We start from the raw sequence: 10849 nt of genomic DNA on the forward strand, positions 1-10849 counted from the left end.
AGGAGGCAGGCGGGAGCCGGCGGGGGGGTTATTAGAAAATAAAGTGTTTAATAAAAGAGCAGCTCCTGCTCCCTTCGCAGCACAGGGGAGGACGGAGGGGACCGACCGCCGGGCAGCAGAAGACGACGCGGTGACAGCCATGGAGCGGGGAGCCGGAGGGAAAGGAGAAGGAGGAGGAGGGGGGCTCCCACCCAGCGGCACCCTCTCCGCAACCGGCCTCCATCCAGTGTTTCAAGTTCACACAACCAAGGGGGAAGCCCGGGGGGCTCGGAGGGTCTGGTGGGAGGCGGCTCAGGACCCTGCCAGGTAGATCCCTGTGGAGGAAAGGCGGTGAGGAGGGGCTGTGAGGATGGAGGGCACATGCCTGGCATGAGGAAGGTCATCACCGAGTGGCCAGGGCTCGATGCCAGCCCTGAACTGGGTTACCCGCACACTCCCCGGGCTGGGCATCGCAGTGGGGCATCGCCCAGTGAGGGGGGTATGGAGCTTGGGGTGGTAGGGAGGCGACCCCATACACCCCAGGGCCATGGGGAGCAGGGAAGGGACCCTGTGCACCCTGGGGAAGGGACCCTGTCCACCTTGGGAAAGGGAACTCATGCACCCCAGGGAAAGGAACCCATGCACCCTGGAGAGAAAGGAAAGGACCCCATGCACCCCAAGGAAGGGACCCTGTGCACCCTGGGGCCACAGGGGATGGGGAGAAGACCCCGCACCCCCGCAGGGCTGTGGGGAGGGGACCCTGCACCCCCCCAGGTCCCCCTCCAGCTGTACCTGTAGCAAACCTCTTCTTGACCAGCGACATGCGGTACCCGGCGCTCGCCAGCTCCACCTCGACGCCTGACAGCGTGCTGCCCTCGCTGCTGAACTGGGCAGCCACGGGGCTGGGCTTGCTGGGCCCGCAGAGGGGCTCCCAGCTAGCCGAGAGCCGGCCGCAGCCTGGGGGGAACAGCACAGGGGGTTTTTTTTGGGGGGGGAGTTGTTCTGTGGGGGCCAAGCCCGGACCCTGCTCCCCTGCCCCGTACCCTCCGAGCAGCGCGGGCACAGCCTCACCTCCCTGCCCCGGGGCACCGGGGATGTCCAGCAGCCTCCAGAGCAGCCTCTTCTCCTCCAGGTTCCTGCCGGGACACGGGCATGTCCCCAGACCCCTAAAGCCCACCCCGCTCTACCCCATCTGCCCCCTCTTCCCACCTCCCCGCCTTCCTCACCCCATCAGCACCCCCGTTCCATTTCCCAACTCAGGGTCCCCCTCTCCCACCCCGGGGTGGTTTGGGACCCCTGGTCTTGTGTTTCCCCACCACCCCCACCACCCCCCCCCTTTACCAGCTGGCCGCGGGCTGCAGCCGCAGGTTGGCGACAGGCTCATCCACGGGCAGCAAGACGTGGACGTTGGCGAGGGGCACAGGCAGGGCCAGCGCGCCGGCGTTGTAGCCGTACTCGACGTTGACCCGCGTGGCGCCCGGCGAGCAGTCCCAGCGCACGCACAGCCGCAGAGGTGCCGAGCTGGGGCCCAGCCGCGAAAACTGGTGGTGGGGGGGTGGTTTTGGGGATGGTTCACGGGGGCACCGAGACCCTCCTACCCTCAGGAGCTGGGTGAGGGGACCCAGGGGTCCCAGCTCTCCCCACCTCCTCTCCAGGGCTCACCTGGTACTTGAGCAGAGCCACGTTGTAGTAGGAAGCGGCCGGACTCTGCTCCGCTTGTTTCTGCAGGTGCCCGGTCAGTGCTGCCATGTTCAGCCAGAAGTCCTTGGTGCTGGGGTCGCTCTGGGATGGGTCGCTGCGGGGACGGGGTCAGAGCAGCAGCGGTGCCTGGGCACCCTGGGAAACCCAGCACCCCGATGCCCACCTCCCTGTCGCTGCACCCACCGGCTCCCAAGGATGTCCAGACCCCCTCGGAACCTCAGGAACCCCTTGTACCCTGGTACTCAGCTCCCCATCGCTGCATCATCCTTGAGGATGTCCAAGCATCCCAGGAAAACAGGTACCCCATGTACCCCGATACACAGCTCGCTGTCACTGCATCCACCGCTTCCCAGATGCCTGGGCACCCCTGGCAGCCCCTGTACCCCAATACCAGCTCCCCATCACCACATCCACCACCTCCTAAGGTCTCTGCATCCCCCAGGCACCCCCTGCACCCCAACACCAGCTCCCCACCACTGCATCCCAAGGCTGCCAGCCTGCCAAGGCATCCCCGTGTAGCCGGTGCCGCCGCAGTACCACCGTGTCCCCGCACCTGTAGAGCAGCTCGGCGTTGGGCAGGAACTGCTCGATAGCACCGGCGTTGAGCAGGCGGAAGCTGAGCACGGGGGGGGCCATGCTCCCGCTGAAGACGCGGACGATGCCGGCGGGGAAGGACATGGTGAGCTCCCCCGTCACCTTCACCAGGCAGCTGCTGGGGACAGGCCGGGGGGGTCAGCCGATGCCCCAGGCAGGACGCAGCGACTGGGGGAGAGGGGGAGTCCCCCAACCCCCCACCCCCCCCGGGACCCCCGTACCTGTCGGCATCGCGCCCTTTGAAGTACGCGTGGACGTACTCGGTGAAGGCGGTGGCCACGGGGAGCGCATCCTGCGAGCCCAGCACCACGGGGCTGGGACCCCGCGACAGCCCTGGGGAGACAGACGGGCTCAGAGCCTGGATGGGACCCCCACCCCACGACCCCCTCCCCAGCCCCCCCAGGACCCACCAAGCGCCGGCTGGGACACGGCGAAGAAGCCCCGCTCGCCCAGGCTGGCGGGCGCCGAGTGCGAGGGGCCGCAGCTCCAGGAGGGCGAGGGGCTCAGCGAGCGCGACTGCAAGGCAAGCCGGCGTTGAGGGGGGGGGGTCCTTGGTCCAGCCCCCACCAGGGGGTCCCGCAGACCAGCCCCGCCCCCCCCCCACCGCCTCTGCAGCCACGCACCAGGTCGGTGTTGCTGCCTGCAGCTGGGCCGGCTGCTGGCCTCTTCGTGCGGGAACGGCGAGGGGGGGCCACAAGCGGGACCTCTCGGGGGGTCGCACTGGGCCGGGCAGGGAGAGCATCTGGTGGGGGGGCACAAATGCAGGATGAGGAGAGACCCACCATGGCAGGGCTTCCCCAGGGGGGCTCCAACAGGGTCTCATCAGTGCCATGAGTTCGGCAGGTCTCAGCCTTGTTCTCAGCTGAGCCGGGGCTGGGTGAGACCCTGCACCCAGCCTGGGGGGGGGGGCAGAGTTAAGGGTAATGGAGGGGGTCAGAGTTAAGGGTAAGGGGGGGCAGCTCCGTCATCCCTGCCACTCACCCGGCTCAGGCTGTGGCAGGGGAGCTGCTGGCACGCTGCCCTCGGTCAGCCTCGTCCCAGACCCTTGGCAGGTCCATGGAGAGGGGCTGGAGGACTCCCCCCCGCTGGGGGGGGCCGGGGAGGAGGAGGAGGAGGAGGCCGAGTTGGAGGAATGACAGGGCAGAGAGGGATGGTCCCCGCTGGGGCTGCGGGGTCTGACCCATGGCGGGGGCTCCCCAAAAGGGTCAGGCGAGGGGGCTTCGCGGGTCGCCGGGCCGCTGGGGCAGCGGCTGCGTCCCCGGGGCGCTGACCCCACGTCCTCCCAGAGCCCCTCGGCCCCGGGGCCGCTGAAGACGGCAAAGCCGGGGGGCTCAGGGAGGCGGCCGGCGGGGCTGCGGGGCCGTGGCACCCAGGCACCGGGGTCCCGGGTGACGGGCGGTGGCGGCGGCGGCGGGGGGTCTGGCGGGCCGTTCCGCTTGAGTAGGGGGCTCTGCGGCGTCCCCGGCTGCGGGGTCCAGGGTCTCGAGTCCGGGGAGGGTCCGGGCGCGGGGTGCGAGGGTGAGTCCAAACCCGAGTCCTCCACGTTCTCCGGGGAGGAGGAGGAGAAGGGGGAGGAGGAGGAGGTGAGGACGTAGGCACGGGGGGCTGCAGGGAGACCCCCGTGTCAGTGCTACGAGGGTGGGGGGCCACAGCACCCTGGATGCCAGGGTCCTCCCCGCCCACTCCATCCTCCCCAACCGCCCAAATCCTCACCCGGGAAATCCTCCGCTTCGAAAGCCGACTCCAGCGGGGGCCCGAAGAGAGCGGCGGGGGGCACCGTGTCCGGAGGGGCTTTCCCGGGGCCGCTGTGCCGGGGACAGAGAGGGTGGGTGGCTCAGTGCCCACCCAGGACCCCCCCGGGGAGTGGGGCTCAGAGGTGGCAGCATGGGGTGCACCACCCCACAGCACCCCACTCCCTGCCCCGTACCTGTTCGCCTGCGCCGCCGGGCACCCCCTCCCTGCACTGTCACCTGCGGGGAGAAGGGACACACTGGGGGTTGCAGAGCCACTGTCCCCCGCATCCCCGGGACCCCGCATCCCCGGGACCCCCCCAGCACAGTCTCACCTGCCGCCAGCGTCCCCTCGGGGTCTGCGTCGCTCGGAGCCGGGGTCAGAGATGCCACATGCCCTGCGGAGAGTCAGGGACGGGCAGCGTTAGGGGACACAGAGCCCAAGGGACCCCCCCCAGCTGCAGCCATGCTGACCCCCCAGGGTGGCACTTACGGGACGACTGTCGCTTGACGGTGCCCTGCAAGAGAATGGGGACAGGGGGTCAGTTGGCCCTGGCACGGTCCCTGGGGACCCCACCCCCCCCCATCGTGTCATGTGTGTGTCCCCCCCCCTCGAGGCTCACCCCAATGCTGGGGGGCAGGATGAGGTTTCCCACGGTGGCCTTGAGCTGCTCCATGGTGGCCTCAGCGCTGCCGGCCGCCTCCCGGGGCTGCACCGGCTTGATGTGGACGTAAAATTTGCGGGGCTCATCCTCATCGTAGTCGGAGTCGCTGGAGGAACAGACGTGGTTCTCCGCCTCGGCTGAGCCCCCGTCAAGGCAATACCCCATGCTCAGACACCCCAAAAATCACACCCACCCCCCCCCCAACTCCAGTACAAGGATACTGCGGGTGACATCGGGGCGCACAGTGAACCCGTCCTCATCTACCTCCGGGCAGCCCTGCGGGGAGATGCTCGGAGAGGCGCTCGCTCCCCAGTCCTCCCAGTATGGAAAAAAACCAACCCCAGGGCTGGCACTGGGATACTCACCACCTCGGCATCTGGGGACTCCCTGGGGAACGACAGGGGCAGCGTTAGATCCCGAAGCGGGGAAGGGATGCGAGGATGCAGGGACGCGGGGAGGGGGATCTTACACAGCATCACGATCTCTCTCCTTACGGCTCAACCCAGGGATACGGAAAGCTTTACTACGGCTCCTCTTGGGTCCTGGGGAGGGCGGGGGGGGGGGCACAGAGCGGTGAGCAGCCCCCCCCACACCCCCTAAATCCCCGGCGCGGGGCTGCTGGATGCAGACGTACTTGCCTTCCTGCGCTGGGGCCAGCCGGTACTCGTCAAAATCCAACGCTCCTGCCACCGAGAGCGGGATCAGCCCAGCATCCCGGCTCCGTCCTTGCACAAGGGCGACACTCCCCCTCCTCGCACGAGGGCTTTGCCCTCGTGCGAGGAGGGGGAGTGTCGCCCTCGTGCAAATGGGGGGAGCCCACCGGGACGCTGCCTACAACCTCACCTGGCCGCTCTCGCCCTGTGCCCTTGCTCTCGGCAAACCTCCGTAGCAGCATCTCGGTGCCGATGTTTTCCACGTTTTGCTTGAATTCCTCATGCACCTGGTAAAAAAGTGAGGGGGGGCATCACACTCAGAATAAAGGGGGGGGGGTGGATGGCTCGGTGTTGTCCCCATCATTGTTCACCCCCCTGGGGACTCACCTGCCCGATCTGGACGTGGGTGTCCTCCACAGAGTGCGAGTAGGAGCCGATGAGACCCTTCATGTGGCGTAGGTGGGCTTCTTCCACCTCCTGGAAGCGCTGGGGGCAGGAGGGGGGACGATAAAGGGGGGGATTTAGCCAGGGTGGCATGTCCCCAGGGGTCAGCATGCGGACAGGGAAGGGGGCTTAGGAAGGGTGGCACGTCCCCAGGGGGTGGCAAGCCCAGGCAAGCGGGGGGTCAGCCAGTCTGGCACGTCCCCAAGGACCAGCCTGCCCCGTGCCGCCACTGCACCGCGCGGCCGGCACCGTGAGCCCGAGCAGCGCCTGCACAAGCCCCGTTCCTGCCCGCACCCCGGCGCTGCCCACCATGGCCGAATCCAGCATCCTCTGCTCGAAATCAGCCCGGGCAGCGTTGTACTTCTCCACCGCCCGCCGCAGAGCCTCGCCTGCCTTCTTGGACTTCAGCTCTGCCTGCGGGACCAAGCGGGAGCCGGTCGAAGATGGCGGGGGGGGACAGGGACCATCGCCGGGGTGGTGGGACAGGGACGGACGTGTCGGGGGGTCTCACCTTGTCGATCTCTTTCTGGCTGGTGCCCTCCTTGCGGAGCCGCTCGTACTCCTGGCACTTGCTGTGGTAGCTCTCCTTGGACTTGGGCAACAGCTGGGCCACCCCGTGCAGCAGCTGGACGGCCTCCAGCGTCCCCGACACCTCCTCCTTGGACTGGGTAGGGGTGGGGGGGGGATGGACACAGAGGAGGGTGGGCAGGGGAGGGGGGGTGGTTTGGGGTACGGCGGGGGAGGACGGGGTGGGACGCGGTACCTTCTTGTGCACCCGGCCTTGCTCCTCGCCGTAGCGCGAGATCTCCTTGATGAGGTCGTGCAGCTTCTTCATCAGCTCCAGGTGGCACAGGGCCAGCTTGTCCGAGGAGATGCGGAAAACCTCCCAGAGCGGCGCGAAGGTCCTGGCCGGGGGGGGGGGGGGCGGGACACACGGGCAGGGATGAGCAGAGTCCCCCCCCTGTGCCCCCAGCTCAGGGTGCTCCGGACCCCCTTGGACCCCCGCTTACCCCAGCTGGGTCCCGTTGGTGGCCATCTTAGAGAGCTTCACCATGGCTTTGGCATAGTTCTCCTCGATGGCAGCCCTGGGGACAGCGGGGAGGGGGCGCTGGGGACGGAGTCCGGCGATGCCGGGGTCCCCCCTGGTCGCCCCCCCCCCCGCCCTCCCCAGTACCTCTCGCGGACGAAGTCGGCCAGCTCCTTGGTGGAGATCTGCCCGTGCTTCATGTTGTGGTAGAGCACGTCAAAGCCGTGGTTCTTCTCGCCCTGGCAGGGGACCACCCTCAGCTCCCAAAACCCACCCAACACCCCGTGGCGTGGGCACCCAGGGACCGCCCCCCCCCCCGGGGCCGGTGCCACCACTGGGAGCACCAGCCGGCCACGGCACGAAGCACCATTTGGGGTGAAAACACCCCAAACGATGCATGGTGGCCCAGACCCCCCATGCTTGGGGGGGGGGTGTGGACCCCCCCTACCCCTGCCAGGGCGGTGCCGGCCGGAACCCGCCGGGGGGGGCCCCGGGGGGGTGAGCAGAGCAGGAAGGGGTGGGCTGAGCCCTGACGCCGGGTGCTATTTTGGGTGCTGCCCGCTCCCCCGTAGCACATGGGGGTGGCTTCTCCCCCCCCCAGCAGCGTGACCCCAGCGCTGGGCCAGGCTGGGGGTGCCGGTGACCCCAACCGGGGGGAAACTGAGGCAGAGGGAAGGGGAAGGTGCAGGCAGCTGCCAGACCCTGGCAGAGACGAACCAGGAAGCACCGGACGCGCTTCAGGCCCCCGCGGCGCTGCCGACTTCCCCCCGCGGTGCCAGGACGGGGATCCCCGTGGAGGGGGGGGGACACAAGGACGGCGCCGTGGGACCCGTGGGTACCCGCACCCGCTGCTTCCCCCCGCTCCTTTCCCTCAGCAATTAATTTGCAGCGTTAACGGAGGCGTCAGGCCTTGCAAAATTACCGACGGCAAAAACCTCCCCTCCCAGGGGTGGGGGGGTCCACTCTGCAGCGAGCCCCGGTGGGTGGGGGGCACCCATGGGTGGGGGTCCAGGCTTACCCAGAAGTGCTCGGTGAAGTAGGACATCTTGGAGTTGGGGGGGGGGACGGCGATGCAGGGACCCACAGCTCAGCTCCCGGCGCCCTGGGGACACACCTGGCCCTTACTGGGGTGGGTGGGGGGGGGTGCTCAGCAGAGACCCCCCCACACACCCCACGCCTGCACCCTGCACTGGTATTTATCAGTTTTTGCCAGCAAAGCGCAGCCCCGTGGCCATGGAAACCGCAGGCTCCCCCGTGCCTGCCGCCGCCGCCGCCGTGGCCCCCTCCTCACCGTGTACATGCACCCCAGGGTGGGGGGCTGAGGGTCCGGGGGGGGCCGCCGGGGCGGCGCTTGGGCCCGACACCAGATACGCAGCTAAATAATAAATGAGCGGTTGCTGCGCGGCGGCGGCTGCTGCTCCCGCGCCCGGCTGTGCCGGCAGCCCCCAGCTCCCCAAAAGCACCCCCCCCATACACCGGCCCCCTCCCCACCCAGGGGAGCCCTTTGCCCCCAAAAACGGGGACCCAGGTGTCCGCCCACCCCCCCCACCCCACCCTGCCTGAACCCCAAACGCACCCAGCCGTTGCAGGGGTCACCCACCGGAGCAGCCCCCCCCCAGCACTCGGCAGGTGGGACCCCCAGGCTGTGTCCCCCCTCCCAGGTTGCGCCCCCCCCAAGGCTGTGCCCCCCCGCCACCCCAGGCCTCGCTCCCCATCATGCGCTGGAGAAAAACAGGAAACCAAAAAATTGTGCATGGCTGGGGGTTGGCGTGACGGGAGGGGGGGCCCCACTCACCCTGGGCTGCTGGGGGGCTCGCGGGGCCCCCCCTATCATCCTCGGTGTGCTGGGGGCCTGGGGGGGAGAGAGAAAGGGGTTAGGGCACACCGCAGCCCCCCCAAACCCCGCTCCCGGCCCCCCCCGGATCCGACAGTCCCTCTGCACAGGCTGAGCCACCTGTGTCACGAGCGGGGCGGGCTCAGCGCGGCCTCCCCAGCTTCCCCCTGTCAGGCTGGAGGGGAAGCGGGGGCTGAGGAAGGGGGGGGGGGGCGGACATTGGGGGGGGGGGGGGAGTCAGGGCCTGGCCGGACCCCGACCCGCCACCGGTCACGAGCGGCCACAGACACCGTGAACCCGCCGCCCCATCGCCGCCGGCCAAAGTCCCCGGAGGTGGCAGCGGCCACCGAGTCCCCGAGCGGGATGGGGGGCATGGGGGGGGGGGTGATGGTGGCCGGGGGGGGCACAGCATCCCACTGGGCTGCTGCAGGGCCACCCCAGGACCCCCCCGCGCCCCCCAGCCGGGCAGTCCTGGCCACCCGCAGCGGTGACCTTCACCGGGGTGGGGTGCGGGTGGCCCCCCGAGGGCTGCGGGGGGGTCTGGATCCCACCGGGCTCGGGGAACGGCTGCACCTGCCCGGGCCGGGGGATGCTCAGTGAGGGAGGGGGGCGAAGCTGCGCACCCCCCCGGGCAGCGGGAGAGGCACCGCGGGGGGGTCGGGGCGTGCACAGGGGTGCAGATGTGTGTGTGTCCCCCCAAAAAAAAAAAAAAAAAAAAAAAAGAGTGAAAGCGCCGAGCCCTGCACCTGCAGCTGGAGGGGGGGGCTGCCCGCAGCACCGGGAGCGGCTTTTTGGGGAGGGGGTTCTGCACCCGTGCACGGCGATGGGAGGGTGGGGGCTTTTATTGAGGAGGGGGCACCGGGGGGGGGGGGCCGGGGCGGGGTGCGCTGCTGCGGGGAGCCATGCACAGCGGGGTGGGGGGGTGTCTGGCGAGGGGGGGGGGGACGACGCGGGGCTGCACCCCAGCCCCGGGGAGGTGAGGATGCTGCAGCGGAGGTCGGGGGCGGGGGGGGGCTGCACCCACGCACCGCGCGGGAGCTGCACGGCGGGGCCGGGGGGGCTGCACCCTACGCCGGGTACGCGGGGGTCGGTCCCTGCTCGCTGCCTGCTCCCCCCCCCCGCAGCGGGTGGGATTGGGTCCGGGTCCGGGTCCGGGTCCCGATCCCGGTGGGACCGCACTCACCTGCGGGGGCCGCCCCCGCTCCCGCTCCGCCGCCGCCGCCCCGCGCCCGCTCCGGGCCGCGCGCTCCGGGCCGGGACCGCGCCGGGGGAGGTGGTGGTGGTGGCCACGCCCTCTCCTGCCGCGCCGCTTCGCTATTGGTCACCGCGCCCGGCAGCGGTTACCGCAGCCAGCGGTTACCGCTTGCCATTGGCCGGACCGCCGCCGCGCCGAGCGCGGGGAGGGGGGTGATTTGCATTTTTAAAGCGGCCGCCGCCCCCCCAACATACACACCGTGGGGGGGGGACACGGACGCGATGCGGGGCGGGCCCAGAGCCGCCCGCACCGGCACCCCGGCCGCGGGGCTCCCACCATTCCCGAGGCTGCCACCCCCCGGGGCTGCTAACGGTACAACCGCTCCCACCCTGCACTCCCCCCCCCCCCCGCCGTGTCCGACCCCCGACGGCTACAACCGCCCCCCCCCGCCCCGGGGCCGGCCCCCGGTGCAACCGGCGCCGCCGGTGCCACCCGGTGCCTCGCACCCCGCTGAGCTCATGCCCCGGCTCCGGCTGACACCGGGGCGGCCGCGGCGCAGCTGGGAGTGCGGGGAGCGGGACGCGGGCAGCGGGGGGTGCCCAGTGGGGGTGTGGGGGGGGGGTCGGGGCTTTGCCCCCCCGGGAATCATCCACGAACATCCCCCACACACGCTCCCCGAAACGGGGACCCGGCCCCACACGGTGTTGTGCCACCGTCGCCGGTGGCGGAGCTGTGGGCGGCGGGGGCCGGTGCGTCACCCCGAAGCTTCGGTTACGTTCCCGCGTGTCCCATGGAGAGGTGTCCGTCCCCCGGGGACGGCTGCGGATCTGCCAGGCTGAACCGGACGGTGCCACCGTAAGAGCCCCGGTGACACCGAAACAACCCCGGTGCTACCGTCGCAGCCCCGGTGCCGGGGACGGAGGGGTCCACGGGGATCAGGCCGCTGCCGGTGCCCCCACCGCTGTCACGGGCACCTCTGTGACCCCTTCGGCATGGCGAGGCCGAAGAAGACCCCGGTGCCCCCCCG

At 70.3% G+C, this 10849-nt stretch overlaps 1 protein-coding gene across 7 annotated transcripts; it reads right to left on the reverse strand.

The window, feature by feature from the left end:
• Window positions 1–24: 24 nt before the first annotated feature.
• Window positions 25–9903, reverse strand: FCHO1 (FCH and mu domain containing endocytic adaptor 1). Of its 7 annotated transcripts, none has more exons than XM_069790533.1 (29): window positions 9811–9903; window positions 8589–8645; window positions 7812–7895; window positions 6941–7032; window positions 6777–6851; window positions 6530–6671; window positions 6278–6430; window positions 6076–6180; window positions 5710–5808; window positions 5513–5609; window positions 5308–5352; window positions 5139–5211; window positions 5035–5056; window positions 4891–4945; window positions 4628–4806; window positions 4498–4522; window positions 4340–4402; window positions 4202–4244; window positions 3988–4079; window positions 3256–3879; window positions 2898–3016; window positions 2685–2790; window positions 2496–2607; window positions 2234–2323; window positions 1642–1774; window positions 1321–1520; window positions 1051–1115; window positions 772–936; window positions 25–314 (listed from the first exon to the last, which is right to left on the reverse strand). In XM_069790533.1, exons 3-29 carry the CDS (start codon window positions 7836–7838, stop codon window positions 292–294), a joined length of 3024 nt encoding a protein of 1007 aa, XP_069646634.1. In that variant the 5' UTR covers window positions 7839–7895; window positions 8589–8645; window positions 9811–9903; the 3' UTR covers window positions 25–291. The 7 variants fall into 7 exon arrangements, with proteins under 7 accessions (XP_069646634.1, XP_069646629.1, XP_069646632.1 ...); XM_069790528.1 differs by having other exon boundaries at window positions 2234–2389; window positions 9811–9902; XM_069790531.1 differs by having other exon boundaries at window positions 2234–2389; window positions 7812–7917; window positions 9811–9899.
• Between the last annotated feature and the right edge of the window lie 946 nt (window positions 9904–10849).

Source organism: Haliaeetus albicilla, chromosome 8 (assembly GCF_947461875.1).
Source record: "Haliaeetus albicilla chromosome 8, bHalAlb1.1, whole genome shotgun sequence".
Taxonomy (NCBI): domain Eukaryota; kingdom Metazoa; phylum Chordata; class Aves; order Accipitriformes; family Accipitridae; genus Haliaeetus; species Haliaeetus albicilla.